The sequence below is a fragment of the Chenopodium album genome, chromosome 16 (assembly GCF_948465745.1).
Source record: "Chenopodium album chromosome 16, dcCheAlbu1.1, whole genome shotgun sequence".
In the NCBI taxonomy this organism is placed as follows: Eukaryota; Viridiplantae; Streptophyta; class Magnoliopsida; order Caryophyllales; family Amaranthaceae; genus Chenopodium; species Chenopodium album.
The window spans coordinates 29,459,387-29,480,078 of NC_137849.1; the positions used below are offsets into that span (position 1 = coordinate 29,459,387).

General features: G+C 34.9%; 2 protein-coding genes across 2 annotated transcripts; one reads left to right on the forward strand and one right to left on the reverse strand.

Annotated features, from left to right (window-relative positions):
- Window positions 1-3,735: 3,735 nt before the first annotated feature.
- Window positions 3,736-11,442, forward strand: LOC145586348 (uncharacterized). The gene is made up of 3 exons (XM_081643156.1): window positions 3,736-4,235; window positions 8,846-8,994; window positions 10,514-11,442. Exons 1-3 carry the CDS (start codon window positions 3,980-3,982, stop codon window positions 11,186-11,188), a joined length of 1,080 nt encoding a protein of 359 aa, XP_081499282.1. The 5' UTR covers window positions 3,736-3,979; the 3' UTR covers window positions 11,189-11,442.
- Window positions 11,443-13,224: 1,782 nt separating this feature from the next.
- LOC145586347 (putative serine/threonine-protein kinase At1g54610) lies at window positions 13,225-18,241 on the reverse strand. The gene is made up of 8 exons (XM_081643155.1): window positions 17,402-18,241; window positions 16,247-16,531; window positions 15,809-16,126; window positions 15,030-15,257; window positions 14,427-14,527; window positions 13,935-14,043; window positions 13,553-13,852; window positions 13,225-13,428 (listed from the first exon to the last, which is right to left on the reverse strand). The coding sequence occupies exons 1-8, from the start codon at window positions 17,927-17,929 to the stop codon at window positions 13,225-13,227; spliced, it is 2,073 nt and encodes a 690-aa protein (XP_081499281.1). The 5' UTR covers window positions 17,930-18,241.
- Window positions 18,242-20,692: the final 2,451 nt, after the last annotated feature.

Sequence of the window (20,692 nt, forward strand, 5' to 3'; positions counted from 1 at the left end):
TAGTCCTCATAGGCCTTCTTATGTTGAAGACTACACCCATGGCTCCTAGCCATAAGGTCACCCTTTGCTTGGTCACCGACCCTTGTGTGAAAACTCACCCCCTATAGAGCTTTATTTGGTTTGGCTAAAAATTTACACCGAATACCCAAATGACAATAATATAATAATGGGCTCTTGGGCTTAACCCTTGAACCCAACCTTTACCCTTAGGCCATGTATGAGCTATTAGGATCCTAATAAGTCCCCTCAACTAATAGTAAAGGTTGTTATGGAATTTTTCTCATCAAAATACTCTGATGTTCTTTTAGTGTGCGCACTTTAGCTACAAGCCTAAGGCCTAGTTGGCTAAGCAGTTGCTAGCACCAAAGTTTTGTAGGGTTTTAGGTTCTATAAGCGGAATTGCATGAACCATATTCATAAGCACCTAAACAAAATCTACAAGCATAACACATGAAGAACACATAATTGTATCTTTGACGCGTGATTCCAAGAGTGATCGAGCAAGAACAATGAGGAGAACAAGAACCCCAAACGTGATTCCTCTACTAGGTCCACGAGCAAAGATTGAACCTCCACTAATGTTAGTTAGTTATGATTGAACCCTTCAATCAACCTACTACGAAGAGAAGATGAACAAACGAACCACGAACCACCACCACCGTGTGCCACTAGGGGCCGGCATCCGTACTGTACGGACAAGGAGAGAGGAGGAGGGAGGTGTGTGAGAGAGAGGGGAATGAAGTTTGGTTGCTTGATTCACAATTCTACTGCTTAGGTTAATTGTGACATGTGTGCATAACCTAGGCAAGGCCTCTACTTATATATTTGTAGGGAATATTTCAAGCATTACCCCAAACTTGAACCCCATTGTGATCATACACTTAAGTACGGTGGCGTCCAAAGGGAAGGAAGCTAGAGCAAAAGAGTCGCCAACAAATTTTTAAGAACTTGTAAACCGTTCACAAGGTGAAGATTACACCCCTTAACGATCCATGAGATCGCCAACTCCAAAAGGTCTTGAACCAAATAGGGTTCGGGGATGAAGGTACAAATCCAACCTAAAAGAGATTGAACCTGCCCTAATAATAGGCCTCTACTTCATTCTTCTCGTACTCATGTGCGCTTTCTGACTAACATGCAAATAATAGATTAACCCTAAACTTGTTTATCTATGTTGGTTGAATTTAAATGCACAAACAAAACTATTATTGGCGATCACTTGAATTATAATCATATTAGCCCTAAACAAGATTATTAATTATCTCATTAAGTGTGATTACAAGTACAAATTCCCTTTAAACCTGCATAAAAGGCGTGATCAAGCAATAACAATAAATAAGCATCAAGCAACATGATAATCATCATAATTATAATCATAATAACAATCATAATTGAAATAATCATGTTAACGCTAAAGCATAATAATAGCTAGATCCTAGGCATGATACTAACAAGATTAATAACAAACCCTAGCATGTCACTAAGCAATAAAGATCAAAGCTTTAGCCCTAACATGATACTAACATGATATTAGAAAAGAGTAAAAGACACCCTAAACATGTTACTAGAAAGCAATAATAACATCCTAACATGATACTAGGAATTAAACAAATTTAAACATGCTTTCTACAAGAATAGAGCAATAAGATTACATACTTTGATGCCTCGTATCTCTTTCTAATAATAAAATACACGCATTAGTAACTTCAAGGAAAATATAAAATCAAACAATCAAATTAAGTAATTGAAAGAGAGATTAGGGACCAAACCCTCAGAAATTATAACCTTTCACGTCTAGGGCGAAGGCAACTTCGAACTTGGCTAGGTGTTTCTAGATCTCGTGTATGCGGAATTGTGTTTGTGAAAAGCTAGAGAGAGAGAGAAAGAGAAGATTGATTGTAAAATGAGAATAGATAATTGATTGTTGATGAATGTGAATGATCAAAAACGGAGGTTCAAGACCCAATTTATAAGAAAATAGTCCGAAAATAGGTAGAATTTGATAAGGAATAAAACTCCACTCTGTCGCTGCAAAACCGACCTTGTCGCTTGGCGACAGGATCTGTCGCGTGGCGACAGGCCTGTCGTTTAGCGACAGCCTGGATTCCTACGTGCTTTCAAACACAGAGTCCACTTATCAATTAAAATTGTCTTGTAAAGTCCGTATGAAAACTGAAATCGTATTTTTCATAAAATAATATTTTATTCCAAATAAAACTTATCAAGATATAATTATTAATTCTAATTCTATTAGGATTATAGAGAATCTTCTAGAGAATTCTAGAAGACTATAATTAATTCTAATAACTTTAGGAATAATAATTAACATTGGGCCCTCCCCTAAATCATTGGGCCGCATGTAAAGATCAAACCGGGCCCAGTTTAGTATTTTGGCCATAACTTCCTCAATATTCATCAGAATTGGGCTTATAATATATCGTTGGAAAGCTCTTTGCAAGCCCCATCCAACTACACTATTATTGGACCCTGGTCGTGGACCAAACTAAACTGTATTGACTATTTTCACAAAATTGAGTTGTTTTCGAAAACAGAAAGAAAGAATTTAATAAAAACCAACCGCAACACTTGACCTTTCACACTTTCACCTCGTTCGATTATCATTCGACGCAAAAGGTATTCATCACTGGGTTTGGTTTTGGGGAGACACATTTGGGTGTCTACAATATCACATATATAATTAGAATCCATGTTAAGCCTAAACTCCTATCCTAATCCAAACTACTCTAGCGTTACAACTTACATGGCTTGTCATGACCTCATGAGATCCATTAATGGGCATCTTACTTGTTCAATTCAATACCATTATGTGTGACCTCATAAGATCCATTCTATTGGGCTTTAGACTATTTGACTAGCCCAAAGATCATTTATCATATCTAGCAACAGACAATGACGACCCAAAAGAATGAACTAATTATCTCCATAATAATGATCCTTGATATATCTAGTAATTGCCCGTGACGAAGACATAAATCCTTCAAGTTTAAGCTCATAGGGTCATCCCATATAACCTTACAAGCTTTAGATATGAGTTTGAGTTGCTTAAGCCTCACTTGGCTCACCCTCCTTGAACTCTTGCTCGTGTAGGCAAGTGGGTTCCCGAAAACCTTGTGTGCTTATGCTTTCTTAAGTTGTTATTTTGTGTAATTCAGTCTCGCATGCACTTCTTTTTAAGTGGGTTGTTATTCTTGTTAACCTATCTTCTATTGGGCCTTGTACTATAATACTTTGTACTCCAAGAGTACCTAAGACTAAGGGCCTGTTCTGATTTACTAAACTAAGCTGAACTAAACTGAGATGAAATGAACTGATTGGAGCTGAATATAGCTGAAATGAATACTTTATGATAGAAGGAAATTAGGAACTGAACTGAATTGAAATTAAGCTGAAAATAACAGACCCTAATTGGTGTTTGATTAGCATAATTTAAATTCAAATTAGACTTGAACCGTTTTTTCTGGATCAAACTCGACTTAGTGACCCAACTAGACTTTACTTACACCAAATTGACTTAAACCAAAATTAGACCTTCAAAAATACAATAATTTCGCATAACTCAAATCTAAACTTAACTCGATGTGACTAGACTCAACTCGACTAGACCAATCCCAACATAATGATCCCGATTAGCACCACCGTTAACAGGATACGGTTTTTCTACTGATAGCCCAAGTCGTCATTTCTGTTTCAACCAAAAAATCGTCCTTTGTATAATTGTATGTAATATTAAAAAGCATATTCTCTCTCCTTCTCTCTCTCCTCCCCCTCTTGTGTCTGCATCCATCTCTCGTCCTTTTCATCTCTCCTCTTCTCTTCTGTTTCAACGTAATTAATTGGTTAATGCTCTCAGATTCTTCTGACCCTCTTCTCTTTTCCCCTTCACTAACTTCCTTCTTCCATTTTCCACCCAAAATTCAGCACAAATTAAGCAATACCCACCATTTTTTGATCGCAAATCATGGATCTGTGGTCTGTTCATGTCAAATACAGTAACCCAACTCCCATTTTTGCTCGAAATTCATTTCTTGATAAACCCACTTCTTTTAATTTTGCCAAGAATTCACCATTTTCAGTTGAAGATTGTGGGCGTTTATTTGATATCAGTATTAATTCTAAGCGCAAGCATTCTTTTTCTTATGGGTATAATACTTGTTCTTCCTTCGTTGTTCAAGCTAAAGGGAAGAAGAATTCTGATAATTTTTCATCTTCTTCAGGTACCCTTTCTATCATTCTTGTGAATAATTCTTCTGGGTTGCTTTAATGTTTGCATTTTAAATTTACATGTTATTGTTTTTACTGCTGATTTTATTTGCTTTTTTTTACTTATTGTTACTGCTTCGATATTTGCATTTTGTTATTGGTTTTCTGGGCTGTGTTTTAGGCATTATCGTAGTTACTGATTTTGTAACGAGTGGATGTCAATTAGCTTAGTCGGGTTTGTACCCTAGTCCTCGGATCAATAATTTCCATTTTTGGCTCTTTATACACCAAGAAAATGTATATGAAATATTCAATAAAAATGAAGTAGTCATGCAGTATAGTGACTGTTAATTGGGAATATGATCGGGTGGATGTTTGTGTATTGGAAGCAATTATTACGTCTTCTTGAGTGTTAAGGTTTCGTTTCGAGGTTTTGCTACCTGGTTTGGTACTTGTAATGGTGGAATTTGTTACAAAAGTCTGGACTCTTGGTTTCTTGGCTTTCGATTAGGTGCGCACTGATGCGAGCCGAGTTGAATGTTGCAAGTTTTGGTGCTTGACTTAGATGAATGACATGAACATATATATAGTTTGTTGGAAGTTCTTTATTCTAGCTTAATCATCAACTTTGTATTAGTTATATCTTACTATTTATTAGACACGTAGGTGATTGGAATGACGTTTGAGCACGTACTACTTCGAAGTTTGAACTATTGGAAAAACATATTCCTGAAAAGTGGAAGGGTCTCATCTTTAGTTTGAACTACTGAATGGAACTTGTTAAATTTATGGCTTCTTCCTGTAATGTTTTGGTACTTGTACTGGAAGTAGTGAGTGAACACAAGGACTAATATGCAATTAAAAATTTGATTGAAAAATAAGGATGGAGAATTTCTCCAGAACTTATTTTATATTTTGTGCATTGTTTGGGTCTAGAAATGTTGTGTACATATGAAGTCAGTAATTTGTGATTCAATGTGCTCTTTATGTCACTTTATGATGACTTATGCTAGGATATATTGTATGAAAAAAATATATATATTTAAGACAAGTGTGATATGGTGAAGTTGGAGTTAAATCTCTTGAAGAGAGTGTTAATATTCTGGTTATATATTATTCACTTGATACTGAAGATGGGTTATCTTATAGCCATGTTGTAGTTTCTCAGTTGTAACATGGAAGGTATTCTCCTGAAAATGTGCCATATTTTTTTAATCTTGTGGTTCAGGACTTATTAATGCTCCACTTTCAATTGACGAAACAAAATACATTGAGGAGAAACACGCAGGATGACTTGTCACTGGAATATCTTACCCATCCCACATCCCCTATCCATGAATTAGTGATAACTGTGGAAGAAAATGCTGAGATTTCTGAGGATAAAGAACTAAAGCTCTGTCTACTGCCTTCCATGCCCACCATTTCACCACTGCTTCTTTATTATCACATGCAGTAATCTCACTATTGTCTGGACTTTTATGAATTACCTGAGGTTTATGGATGGTCTAACCTAGTACATAGGTCAATGAGAAGAGCTAGAGTTTGGTTTTAATGTACGATGTATTCCTTATGAAGAGGTTATCAATGTGATGGTTCTATTTTCAGAAATTTGGAGTTACTGAGAGTATCTTATGTATAAAGAAACAATGATTCTTCTATGAATCTGATGTATACATTGAAGTGCAAAAGGTTTGGATGGGGATTGAGTCTGAGATTGACTGTTGGTGAAGTGGTTTATTTAGCAAGTTAAGTAAGGTACCTAGCTTCAGATACTATTAAGGTTTGTTTGAGTAATTCTTTTATTTATGGGGAGGGGATAATACTTGTTGCAGTTGTATTGATTTAATAAGGAGCAGGAATTCGAATCCTTATTCTGTTGTTGGGTGAGAAGAACTAGATATGATATTTTCTAAAGAAAGGGAAACATAATTGTTCAGATAGAATCAACAATTCATCGAGTTTTTTTTAAAACTTAATAAGTTGTCTACACAAATGGGCATAATGATGGAAAAAATAATATGTAACTCATAATTAAGGGTAGATCTATGTAGGATCCAAGGTGGCATGTTCTCAATTTTTATAATAACCTTTTGATGCAATGTATGATACAATAAATTAAATGTGTAAGCGTTACACAATTACACATTGAAACAGTTATTTTAGTGGTTGAGAAATACCCTACACAGCCCACGCACAGAAGTCCATGTTTTTAGAGATCTTTGGTCTTTGATCATAACTTTTGTAGTTGTAAGGTCTAAGGTAAAGAAAAGCTGCAATTGCTTGGAATTTTAATTGTAGCTATAGTGAAGTTTTGGATCATAAATTTTTGAAACTTTGAAAGCTTGAATGTAGAGATTAATCAAGATATATTTTTATTTACATCTTTATTGTATGTAAATTTCCTTACATCTTTATTGTTATTGGAAGACAGAGATTGTAGAGACGTATAAAAATGCACATTATGAGTTGTCTTTCATCTAATAAGTTGAGAGATAATAACTAATCTATAAGCTACAAGTAAAAGCGATTATTGGTTTTAAGTTTCTTATTTTTACTTTGGCCTACCATAGTTTTGAATCTCCCTTTCTAGGCACCAAGATATAAAGAAAAATACATAAAAATCAAAACTTAGTCCAATATCAGCAAATTGGCTCCGTAAATATCTTGTTATATTACCTTACATCAAAACAGACCTCTAATTTTGCTCATATATATAAGGAAAAATGAAAATTAATATTCCCACCTTTGTCATTTCTACTCAAAACAATTCCACCTTTTCGAAATGTGGAAACAATCCCACTTTTAATCCCCATCTACTCAAAATGATCCTTTTTACCTCCTACTTGTTCAACAGGTAAATTTTTTTTCTTTTTCTTCAATCTCTCTCCTTCATCTTCTACCTTGACCTCTTGAAAAACTCCATAACCACCACCTCCTCCATAACCACCACTTCCTTCCCCTTCTTGGCAAATTGCTCACACATGGAATACATTTTTTTTTTATTATTATTTTTTCTTTTTATTTGTGAACATGGTTGGGCGCATGAGAAGATGAAAGTAGGGCTGCTACGGTCAAAGGGGAAAGGAAAAGGGGAGTTTCAAACGAAGGACTCAATCTGAAGGGGCAATTGAAGGATTTTTCCTTGCCAAACTACTAGTATTTTCCAAAGAGCAGTACCAGAAAAATATTGATGTTCATGGGCAAATTAATATCCAGGAAAACAGATTATCCTTTAATTCAGTGTTTTAATCAACAAATTATGTCATCTCTCACTCAAACTTCATGGTTTTGTTCTCTTCACTCTACCAAAACCTTTCAACCCACCCAAAAAAAAACAGTCTTTCCAAATTTATCAATTTTAAACCCTTGAAATTCTCTTCAATTATTGCCAGGAATTTGAAAGATGAATTGAAGGAGCCAGAAGAAGGGGAAGGGGGGAATTGGGGAAGAGGCAAGGTGGGGGGAGTTCATATGCGACAGGGAACAGGGTGGGGGTATTTTCGGCAGGGAAGGGGGTGCTGCGGTAATGAAGAGGGAATCGGGGAAGAGGCAGTCTTTTATGGTCGGGGTCTCACCAATGACATACAAGATAAGAGAGGAAGCCCACTTAGCAAATTCAATCTCAAAAGCCAGGAAGGGGTGGGGGTGTTTTTGGCTAGAAAGGGGAGTGCTCCGGCAGGGGCTCGGGGGTTTTTGGTTCAGATTGATCAGGAAGAGGGAAGGGGAACAGGAAAGTAGAGAGGGTGGGAGCTGATTTTTTTTTTTAATGATTTTTGTTTAATATTTTTTTTATAATTATTAAAAAAAATTAAATAGGTACAATAAAAAGGAGGACATGTGGCATTTAACTTCACCTCATAATCCGGTAAAAGACTTGTTTTGAGAATATGGAGGTTAAAAGTGGGATTGTTTTCCGATTTCGAAAAGGTGGGATTGTTTTGAGCACAATTGGCAAAGATGAGATTATTAATTTCCATTGTTCCTATGTATAAGCACATTGGATCAATCCACAAAAAGTTTATTAGAAAATGAAGCATAATAAATACTTTCCTGTGAATCCAATCAAAACCAAAGAGAGAATTGTGAGCATGGTGTCTTTCTCTCTAATGCATCCATCATCTTAACTTTGAGCTCCTTGATAAAAGCTCCTCCTATATAAAAATAAAATTAAATTAAATAAATAAATAAATAAATAAAAAATAAAAAATAAATAGATAAAAAAAAACCCAAAAATATAATACATTGACCTTATATTAATTCCTCTGGAGCCCTACCCAGGTGGCATGGGGGTAGGAGGGAGGGGTTGTATGTAGGTAGTGATGTCAGATTGGGCGCCTAGGTCAGGTTCAAGCCAAGTCAATTGGATTTGGCTCATGCTAGATAAGTATTTCTTGCAGATTGAATTTATGTTCAGGTCACTTTGGGTTTGGTCTGGTTGTTCTCAGATCTGTATCATATAGCTATAGATGTTGGCAGCCATGTTACGTAATAATAGGGAGGTTGTTTCCAGTTGACTTTTATCCAATATACAATGACTATTTGCAAACAAACATTCAATATGATATCTTTGGGTATCTTTGGGTCATTGAAAGCCTTGTAAATTGTGGATGTGATTGTAATGTAGGAAATGGTGACCATTCAAAATCAGGGGGCAACGGTTCCAAAGGAAATAATTCTGATGGGAAGAAATCAAATAACAATGCAAATCAAAAGCCTCAGCACATAATCCAAGACTGGAGAGAGTTTAGAGCTACACTCTTTGCTCGTGAGCAGGTAATTCAAAGTTTTTTGGGTTTTCAGTTATCTTTGTTGCTCTATTCTTGCTGGTACCCTGTAAAATATCTATATGTCCAAAATTGCTAATTGCTATAGATAAGTTTTACAGTCACAATAATTCTAGAAAGCTTTGCAATGTCTGTGATGCTTTGGTTGCCTGTCTGGTCATTTGGTCCTGCCACGTCTGAAACTTGAATAAATTTACTCATGGCTTCTTTTTTGTTTTATGCCTGTTTTTGACACTCAATCTTGTTCCAAATATGTATATTAGTGCGTAGAAAATTACTAGCATGCTAGAATATGGATCCTGTGTACGATTGCCATTTGATTTTCTTTGTATATCGCTGAAGATTTTTGCACAGCTTGTAGAAATATTCTTAGCCTTTGCAACATTGAAAAGATTTTAAAGATAAAGAATATTATGGAGTTTTGCTGATTGATGGTGAATTTTTTTATTTTCTATTTTTTATAATTTAACATAAAAAAGATTGGGGTTTTGATTGGTGAAAATGAATAAGTGGGGATTGGTTGATTAAAGGTGAAATTAAAAAATAAAAAAAATAAAAAAAGATATAATGGAAACATCAGACTTCTAAATTGGGACAAGATTTTGAAGTGAAATAAAACTTTTATTTAGAGACGGAGGGAGTAAGTCTTAAGATACACTTAAATTTGATTTTGATTATTAATGCATCCAAAAATTCCTTGGGAGTTTTAGATAGTTATCCTTGATGCCCCTTTTATTTTTATTTTTTTTCATTTTTTTATGAGGCTGCTCTAAACTGTTTGCTGTGATCTCTTATGGATTTTGGTTGCTAAAAATTTTCATGATCTTGTTAAATGAACTCTTAATTATTATTGAGGAGTTTATTTTGTTTGGGTTCATGACATGTTCACTGATAATCAAAAGTAATGGACAATGATGTCGTTTTGAGTTAGGAATGGTAATGAGAGCTGAATTTTAATTTGGCAAAGGGTTTTTATATAGTTGATGCATAATTTAGTTGCGTCTTTGGGCGACAGCAACTAAATTTTTACCAGCTAGATATTCTGGAACCCACTTTTAGTTCCATGCTATTTAATTACTGAATTGTTTGTAAATTTTCAGTTGACAAGTTAGTTTTTGATGATCTCAAACATGGTAAAGCATTTGGTAAGATGATTGAAGGACATTGTGTACAATGAGTTATTTCTAGCTCGAATTTCCAAATGGCTTCATTTTAGTTGTTATGCGATATGGTTTTATCCCTTTTGTTAACGTTGCCCTCCTATAAACCCCCAGTGTGAACTGCTACTATCTTTAAATACCTTTCTGATAAGGATATTTGACTGATTGAGTCATATTATGGGACTTCTTTTTTCATTTGCATAATGCTTAATACAGCAATTGGCTTTGTCGAGGGAGTAATTCAGACTGATTGTTGACTGTTCTTTTCTTGTGGTATTTGCATGGGTAACCTGGTGCATTATTACTATTCCATCTCTTCTCCTGATCTATGCTTGTAAATCTTATTAGGCAGAATCAGTTGACTCCAGCAGTCATGGCCATGATGGATCACATACAGAATCAAAACCATTAGGCATGAAGTGGGCCCATCCTATTTCAGTGCCAGAGGCAGGCTCCGTTCTTGTTGCCACAGAAAAGCTAGACGGTGTTCGTACTTTTGAGAGAACTGTGGTTCTCCTCCTCAGATCTGGGACTCGGCACCCTCAAGAAGGCCCCTTTGGAGTTGTAATCAACCGCCCTCTTCATAAAAAGATCAAGCACATGAAGCCCAATAATCTTGAATTAGCCACCACCTTTGCTGATTGTTCATTGCATTTTGGTGGGCCCCTTGAAGCAAGCATGTTCCTGTTAAAAACAGGGGAAAAACCCAAGATTCCTGGATTTGAAGAGGTGATCCCTGGCCTGTGTTTTGGTGCTAAAAATAGTTTGGATGAAGCAATGGGATTGGTGAAAAAAGGTGTGCTTAAGCCTCATGACTTCCAATTTTTTGTTGGATATGCTGGGTGGCAACTTGATCAATTACGGGAAGAAATTGATTCCAAGTATTGGCATGTTGCTGCATGCAGCACAAACTTGTTATTCGGCAGTTCACTTGATACATCAGAAGGTTTGTGGGAAGAGATTTTACAATTGATGGGTGGTCAGTACTCAGAGCTCAGTCGAAAGCCTAAGCAAGATCTGTAATTGTACCTTTTTTTTTTTTACGGTGCAGGGACTTATATACTTAGTAATAAGCTTGTGGTGGAATATGAATTAGTATGAAAGTTTGTATGTTGAAGTGTTAAACTGAATGTACATAGAAGGTTGGAGAATACTTTCAGATAGTAGATTGCGCTTTTTAGTTAGCCTTTTCAGGTACTTGTATGTAGTTATACTGCATCTTCTTTAATTTAAAAGACTCATTTTCTATAGAGAAATTTAGCCCAAATCATTCAGAATTTTGCTGCTCTGCTGTTAATTCGAGTTCGTAAATTATTTACTAGTACTATGCAGTACTTCGTAGTATATAAACTCCCTCATTCTTACAACTGCACCGTGTAATCTTAACAGCTTGAGTAAAAATAGTCCATGTATTGACTACTTAGTAGTTAGTACTACTACTTACTACTATGTACAAAGTATATCTATGTTTGGCTTTCTAAAGTACCTTTGGCAGTAAATTGCTCTTATTTTATACTGAGTATTCACATATCCTATCATTGTACTTTGTAAGAAATATGGGATATGGAAAAGTTAGAAATTTTGGCATTAAAAGTCCATGACACATATTTTAAAACGTTGTAGTATATTATAAGGTACGAGTGTGTATGTAACTGGACTAAAATCAGCTTAAATTCTTGATGGTACAAAGTTCTGTTAAGGTTAGAAACAATCAAACATGCACAAATTGGTATTAGCAATGAAAGATGGTGGGTGGGGCTAATTAGGTTGGTAGTCATTGAGAGGATTTTAAAAAGGGTTCTAATGATGGTAGGTGGCGCTAATTAGGATGATAATTCACAAGAAGGTTCTAAAATATGGATTCTAAAGATGACAGATAATGCTAATTAGACTTATCGTCACCATAGGGATATGTGGATTTAAAGATGACACGTGGAGCTGATTAGGTAGGTAGTCACTACATATTTTTTTACAAGTGGATTAAAAAGATGGCAAGTGCATAGATTAGGTCGCTAGTCACAAAATAATTCAAAAGTGTAGATGCCTCTCAAATTATACAGAGTACCATTTGTAACGTAACAAGCTAAGCCATTTATTCCAAAGAGGATGAATGTATCAGATATTAATTTGCTCCTTTGCATGGTTGAAAAAATGGGACTGTATAGTTGATACCTTATGATATTAGTCATATTATTGATATCCATACAATGTTCTTCATATTAAAATATCGATATTTGTTCATGTAATTTCCCTTTTAATGTTGATACAAGTAGATAATGGTAGAGATAGTAAACGAACAAGGAACACTATGTTAACAGCTAAACACAAGGTTAGTTGGGGCTGATTAGGTGTCACGGCAAGGTTTTTAAACATGAATTTTAGTGATGGCAAGTGTGTTAATTAGGCTGGTAGTCATGGCATGGTTTATAAATGTAAGAACATATAGAAGGTTGTGTGGGCTAGGTTGACAGTAACAAAATAATATAAACGTAACTAGCACGAGTCATTGTTCCGAAAAGGATGTACAATTGTACATATCTGATAAAGCAGTTGTAATTTGCTCCTTTACATTGATGGAAAGATGGAACTATGTGGATGATACCTCATAATACTCTTACAAAGTTACAATGTAGTAAATATAACTGGACCAAAATCAGCTAAGACGCGTAACAAGATGAAAAGATTAGAAACAACCAAACAGGCACGAACTGGTATTAGCAATGAAATCAAACTTTCAGGTACATGTAAATATGGACATATAAATCAGCACTCTACATTGTATACATATACGTGTGTAGGCTTTGGATTTACAATTCCCCTCATCTCTTACTCTTTTCCTTTACAAATAAATCTCCTCATTCTAAACACTTGGAATACACCAGGTAAAAGAGTTTGTCAATCCTATTCTTCTCCGACACTCACTGGAGCTCTGTTCGAATCCTGGTCGATTAAACTTTTTTAGAATGTATATACCCGCTTCTCTCAAATGTCATGTTGAGCTCCTTTGTCATCAGCCAAGTTCATGAGGAGAAACAGTTTATTTTGCGTATTACTGTAAGTTACCAGCCATTTCTTCCATTAGAATATTGCAGCTGAACCTCCCCAGCGTCATTATTGGTTTTATTTCTGGCTTTCTCCATGCGCGATTTTCTAACAGCCTGCTGAATTTGCCTTTCATGCTCTTTCAACATATCTTCAATATTTCCCCCAGGAGGAACAAGAGGTCCAGAGTAGTGAATTCTGTTTTTCTTCGGCATGTAACCCTTTTACATAGAGAAACATAAGAAGATTAAAATGTGAAAAACAGCGCCATTTGTAGCTGAGTTAAGTAAAGAATGAAAAACATTTGGATACCCAAATATAATTGTGATTGTTGAGGATACTTACATTGTCTTTGCCAGAAGGCCAGTCGTCCCTTGTGTATGAGTCTGCTCTGTCTGGAGTCACAGCATGTTTTTGAGAATTTGAATCAGGTCTATCTTTCGAAGCGCTGTAAGCCCTTCCTGGGGCTGGGTGTGCATCATTTTCATCCTTGGCCTTTCTATTCCATGCCGATCCGACAGCACTTGGGTGAACCATTGAACTGCAATGAGACAGACCATTTGCTGTGTTTCGCGTTTGTGCATCAACTGTAAAAGCATTCCCTCCATTTCCTTGAGCATTGTAATTTCTTGCACCTTTATCTCCCTACAATAAAATGTTTCAAGCATAGTCAGGTAATGAGGCACATGAAACTATAACTATCAAATGATTGAGAATGGAAAAGTACCTTTAAAGAGACTTCTCCATTCGCATCATACTCTGGGGTTGGTTTGGACTCTCTTGGACCTCTCCTAACAGATTCAGGCCCTCGTCCTTTAACAGCATCTGCCTTTCGCCTGAAATAATATTACAGGGAATTTAAATGTAGGATGAGTTTTAATAGCCATTAAAATTAAAGGATGGTATAACCTAGCCTTGATATCCAAGCTATTTCTTTTGAAATCACATGCTACTGCTAAAGTCTAGATTTGGTGGATTCTTAATGTCAGGCTTGTAAGTAATTAAATTGTAGTGGCAAGGTAATTCATGCATCTCCTTCTATGTTGTTGATTGTGATATAGTGCTCCAAATAAGGCTTAATTTCTACTGCATTTTTCTGATTGCCAGTTTGTTAATTATTCTTTCAGAATAAATGAAAATTTTTCTTCTTCAAGAAAATTTATAAATGGTGAGAGCAAAAATACTGCTGTTAAATTGAATACTAATGTTTAGTACATACCTTTTGGCTTCTTCATCACGGACTTTTATGTCAAATTCCTTTGTTGGAGGACATTTTGGCAAGCATAATGGATCACAAGGAAGTGGATGCGTTGTGAAAAACTGGATGGGAAGATCGTGTCAAATGAAGTTTTTACAAAGTGGAATAGACAATAAAATGCTAATAGATTGCCACAGAATAAAGTTCACTGATTCCTTGCTTTGATAAGAAACAGTTGCAACTATGCAAGGTCAAAGCAGGCTAGAAGTGGAGCAACTTAGGAAAATGATATAACATTGACAAACATAATATTTGAGTGATTAAAAGACAGTATAAACAAACCTGTTGCAGATGTAACCTTGTTATCTTTTTAATATACCGAAGGTGATTTTCACAAATTTGAGTGTAAAACAAGCATTAAGAAAAAATTTGAGTGTAAAACAAATATTATTACAAAAATAATATACAAGAATATGATTTTCACAATGTCTGTCCTTCTAACACTAGCAAAGTCATGGTTCAGACGTTCAATGAAAAATGCACAGCAGGATCAAAATGTCAAATTTCATTAATGAGCAGTGATAGCAGAAAGAAAATGAAATAAACAAATAAAACGGTAATCACCTCGCTTTTTAATGCAGCTGAAGCGGTTCCTCTTCTTTCTGGTTCAATAGAGAGAAGGGCATCAACAAGCGTTAAAGCTGAAGCAGGAAAGTCTTTAAATGTCTCCATGAGACGGCGCTTATATGGTTGTGAGGGTTTGAAACTAGTTGCATGCGGGAATTTTGTTCTTTTCCAGTATAATTCAGATGGTGAGCCACAAAGCTTGAAAATCTTGTGCATTTGTTCCACCTATACATGTTCACAAATGATCCATAAATATTTGAATTCTGATGTTGGTTTAAAACAATGATATAGCTAACTAAATACTTTGTATACAAGTTCCAAAGTAAGGTGTTCATCAAGAATAAAATTGATGCAATCAAATTTCTGGCTAGAATTTGCATTTATTTGTGATGAAATATTGTGATCTCCAACTGAAAATTTTAAAGCGCTGGAAATAGGAATAGTCATTATTATTGCAGAAAAGAAAGATCTCAATATCAATACTTTGTGACTGAGTTTATACCAATTTCTCACCGAAGCTTCTCTTAGGAAACTTGAGGTTTAAATGAATACTCAAGTTAAAGAAGAACATGAATGTAAAGTATGACAAGGAGCATTTTTTAGTTTTCACAGGACATGACTCGTGAAGTGACCTAATGAGTGACCTTTTTGCAGACTTAAGATCCTTACTAAGAAATGGGGTGTATTTGACCCTCTTATTTTGTAGAATTCAAAGTTTGCAAATATGAAAGATTTGATAAGAGGAACAACTGAGTTTCTGGTTCACTTCAGATTACCTCTGTTCTTCCAGGCATGATTGGCTTCCCAGCGAATAGTTCTGCAACTATGCAACCCACACTCCACATATCTACAGCAATGCCATAGTTAGTTGAGCCCAGCAAAAGTTCAGGTGCCCTATACCATAAAGTTACTACACGACTTGTTAATGGCTGCTTTTGGCCAGGCTTGAAGCAAGTTGCCAGACCAAAATCTGCAATTTTGAGTACACCATCATTGTTGATGAGAAGGTTGGAACCTTTGATGTCTCGGTGAAGGACTCCACGACTATGGCAGTGCACTAGTCCAGAGAGCAGCTGTTGCATATAGCATTTGATCTGAAAGAGTATCAAAATTAAGATACGAAGAAAAAAAAGGTTATTAACACGAGAATATGGATCTCTCTTGATAAATAATTAAATAGAATGCAGTTTCATGAATAAGTTGACAGGAAGTACCTGTGGTTCTGTGAATCTATTACCAGGCCTTGCTAAAAGCCCAGCTAGATCGTGCTCCATGTACTCAAACACTAGGTACAAGCTTCCTGACATCCTTGATGTGACTAAACCCTCAAGCTTCATAACGTTTGGATGATCTAATTTACGTAAAATAAGTATTTCCCTAGCCATGAACCGAACACTCTCTGGATCCATGTTGACAAACCTCACTTTCTTCATAGCAACTAATTTCCCAGTTTCAAGGTCACGAGCCCTATACACGCTGCTGTAAGTTCCTTGTCCAATCTGTGTACAAGTAGCAAATGAACTGGAATAAAAAATCTAGACAGTTAAAACTTGGTTAACATAATTTCAGAGAGACAAGCTTGTATAAGCACTTATGCACTTATACAGGAAGATGCATGATACAACAGATGAACAAAATCAAAATTAAAAAAAAAAAAAAAAAAAAAAAAAAAAAAAAAAAAAAAAAAAAAAGAACACCAGAAAAAAGTCGGCATTGTTTGTTACCTTTTACTATCCAAATGCAATTCAATCAAATCATACCCCTAACTCTACATTGTACAATGTAGGAACCTTAACCTTGAATACAGAATCATGCATGCATGGATATTATTGTCTTGAAATCCCCAGTTCATTTCTCAGTAGACAATGATCTCAATTGAAAATATGCAGACTACAAGAGTAAAGTTTTTCCTTGAAGAACAATTTAACAAGATGTTAAGCTCTTTGGGTTTCACATTGTATGACATTTTTAATAGAAGGCAATTAAATTGAACAAAACTAATAGATGGGAGATTTCTACAATTCTACATATGCATTTAGCATCAAGAATACATTCTTGCACTTTTAATGCTACAAACATATAAATAAAATCTTTATTTAAGGAAAAACAAGCTAAAGAAAGATGACATAAGTGACAAATGAGACACAAAGCACACGATACAAAAACATTCTTGAGAGGAATCGTGAATGGAAAACTAGAATAAAAATTATGCAAGACACAAACAGAATTCAGCTGCAAGTCAATGGAAGCAAAAATGCAAACGCAGTCAAAAGAGTCACAAAAATCTTAACATGTCATAATGAACTGTCATAAGAGCCAAATGTATACAAACTAAGAAATAAGCAAGAAATAAAGAAAATCCAACTGACTTTGTCCAACTTCTCAAATGAATCTGCCCTTCTAGGCACCCATCCTTGTATAGCCTCTCCAGCAACAGAGCTCAACCAAGAAGGCCAGCCAGCAATAACCTGCTCGCCATGAGGGCCTCGCGGTATACTAACTATCCCGGTCACAGGCTTAGGACCTCCATTAACTCCTAAATCCACGGTAGCCCCCCTTCTATGATGAGACCCTCTAGATGATGGTCTTTCTACAATAATTGTCTTAGGTTTCTCCCCTTGATCATCCACTTGTTTATTGGATAAAGAACTCGAATAGCCATTCGACAAAGTACCCGAATTGACCTTCGAAGGAGGCCTGCTAGACCCACTCAGGGAACCTGAAAGATTGGCACCAGAAGGTACCCTTGATGGTGGCCTACTCCTAGTTGACCCCTCACCAAACCCATTCGAATTCTCTCTAGTTGTTGAGGGAAGCAAATGTACTTGAGACTTATTCACCTCTCTTTGTTCATTATTACCAGATGATTCCTTAAGAGTAGAACAAATGCAGCCCATAATAACAATCAATCTCTCCTTCTAAGCCACCTTTCTACAAACAGGTTATGTGCAAAAACTCTAACTCGACCGCCTTTTGATTATGTTTTGGCATTAAAACACCAACTTAAACCCTTTTATGCCCTTTAAACCAATATGGGCACCCTTCAAATTGGTCAAATTTCACAATGTACCAAAAATTTTCCAGGTTTGTCAATTGGGTTCTTCAAATTACAAGAGAAGAACTCAATCAACAACCCGAAAAATCCGAAATTTCCCAGTAAATTGAATGAAACACAGAAAATTGAATGAATGAAATGAATTTGACTTGCCAATTTGGCAATGTATGCTAAAAATTTGATTAAAAATAAAAGTCAAAGGCAATATAACCCAGATGATGATATTGATAAAAAAATGAATGAAATGATCAAAAAATTATAATTGTTGGAAAAGATAGCAATGATGAAAAAGAAATGATCAAAATGTTGAAATTGTACTCTATTAAGATTTGGTTTAAGGTGAAAAAAATAAAGAAATAACGAAATAATTGAATATTTCAATGTTTAAAAAAAAAAAAAAAAAAAAAAAAAACCCAGACCAGAAATCCAAGAAAAAAAAATAAAGAATAAATTTGAAAGACAAAAATACCCAAAAAAATTAAATTATGAATTAAGAGTTTCTGGTCTAGGTGGGCCTTCACAGCAGCTTCCCAAGAACTCAAAAAAGCTCAAAAATCTAAGGAAAACTCCATAAATATGAAAACTCTACAAGAAATTAATTAATTAACTAATAAAAAAACAGAGGAAGAGAAAAAAGATTAAAAATTAAAACAGGGTGAATATTTTAAAAGTTTTTTTTTATGTTTATTTCACTCAATTTTTATTTATTTTTTTATTTCCAGATGGATTTGTTAGTTGTTTAGGGGGGTGTTTTGATGGAATGCTAAAAATGCGAAGAGCCACAAATTATGATGCAAATGTTAGAGAGAGAGAAAGAAGAAGAAGCATGAAGATGGAGGGAAGAAACAACTCAAAACAAACAGATTCTTTTTTGTTGTTAGTTTGTTTAGTTTCAAATATTCAGTTAATAAAAAGGTGTTGTTTGCCACGAAGAAATGCCACGTTGGCTATTAAACTAACGTTAAAAAAAAAAAAAATAATAAATAAATAAATAAAAAGAATTGGCACCTCTTGAAATGAGTAGTAAGCTACTCCGTAATAAGCTAGTAACTATAGATGAGAGGTGGGGTGGCCGAGTGGGTTAGTTTAATTAGTCGCAATGTGGTTTTTAAACTTATGATGGGTGCGGCTAATTAGGTCCGTGTTCATGGTGGGTTTTTAAACGTGAATTTTAATGACTAGGTTGGTAGTCACAACAAAGTTGTTAAATGTATATTATAGAGAAGAGCGTTGAGGTTGATTAGGTAGGTAGTCAGATTTTAACACGTAGACCAAGAAGATTATCGGTAATTAAAGTAGGTATTACATTAAAAATTTTAAACGTGGATTCTAAAGATGACATGTGAGGCAAATTGTTTAGATTATTTTTAAACACAGATTGCAAAGATAGCATGTAGAGAAATATATCTAGTTAGGTTGATAGTCATAACAAGGTTTAACTAAAAATGTGATAAAATGACGACTCTTCATAGATGTAGACTCTCTCTCTCTCTCTCTCTCTCTCTCTCAATGTGCTAGAAATTTTTCTTCCATCAATTTTCCGTAGGGATTGAACCTCTAACTTAATATTTTACATAAGTATGAGTTATTTTTCCAAAAACGATGAAAAATATAAAGATAGCTTTTATATGTGAATTATAAAGATGGTTTGGTGGAGCTGATTAGGTAAGTAATTACAATAAATACATAGGATTTCTAAGCGTTATAAGAAGATTACAACTAGGCTTATTTAGGTTGGTAGTTTAGCCATAGTTGATCTTTACAATGTTCTTCATATGAAATTTACTGGTTAAACTTCTTTTTCTTATCATGTTAAAAAATATAACTTCATTTAATATGCAAGTAAATTAAGGCAGCGGAATTAAATGAACAAGGAACCACAACATTATCAACTAAAAACATGGTTAGGTCAATTAATCACATGGTTTTTTAAATGTGAATTCTAAATATGGTAGATAGGGTTTGATTAGGTTGTTACTTACATCAAGATTTCTAAACGTGGATTCTAGATATGATAGGCTAGGGGCTAGATTAGGTTGATAATCGTAGTTTCAAAACAAGGTTTTATATGTTGATAATAAAGATGATAAGTCGGTAATCACAACAAAATCTTTAAACATGAAGTTAAATTATGAAGATAGTTGGGTTCTAAAAATGACATATAAGGCTGATTGGGTAAGTAATCACAATAAAGTCTTTAACAAGGATTATAAAAATAGAAAAGCAAAATTACTATTTATTTTGTTAAATTGAAAAGCAAGAAAAAAAAAACAAAATTACTTAAAGAGCAGGTAACCGGTAATCTTGGCCTAATAAAAAAGAATAGGGTGTAAAGCTTGGTTATTCATGAATAACCAAAAGGTCTGATTATTAAAAATAAATCGGGCAAAGATTGGATTATTTAAATCAAATTTTCCTTTTTATAATGATGTTAACATTGAACTTTCTTTTTGCACTTACCAATGTAAAACTTTGAGCATCGATATCTATAACTATTACCATAAACAAAAAGGCACGTTCCAAGTAAAGTTGTCCTAAATTGAAAGGATAACCACAGTAAAGATAGCAACCAACACCACATAATCTGCTAGTCACACCTAATAGA

Bases quoted from the DNA above. Each gene is read 5' to 3' on its own strand.
- LOC145586348 (XM_081643156.1), top strand. From the start codon at position 3,980: ATGGATCTGTGGTCTGTTCATGTCAAATACAGTAACCCAACTCCCATT. The intron at 4,236-8,845 runs GTACCCTTTCTA...ATTGTAATGTAG, and splicing joins TAATTTTTCATCTTCTTCAG to GAAATGGTGACCATTCAAAA. The intron at 8,995-10,513 runs GTAATTCAAAGT...AAATCTTATTAG, and splicing joins CACTCTTTGCTCGTGAGCAG to GCAGAATCAGTTGACTCCAG.
- LOC145586347 (XM_081643155.1), bottom strand. From the start codon at position 17,929: ATGGGCTGCATTTGTTCTACTCTTAAGGAATCATCTGGTAATAATGAA. The intron at 15,258-15,808 runs GTAATCTGAAGT...GAACATGTATAG, and splicing joins TCATGCCTGGAAGAACAGAG to GTGGAACAAATGCACAAGAT. The intron at 13,429-13,552 runs GTAAGTATCCTC...TCTATGTAAAAG, and splicing joins GGCCTTCTGGCAAAGACAAT to GGTTACATGCCGAAGAAAAA.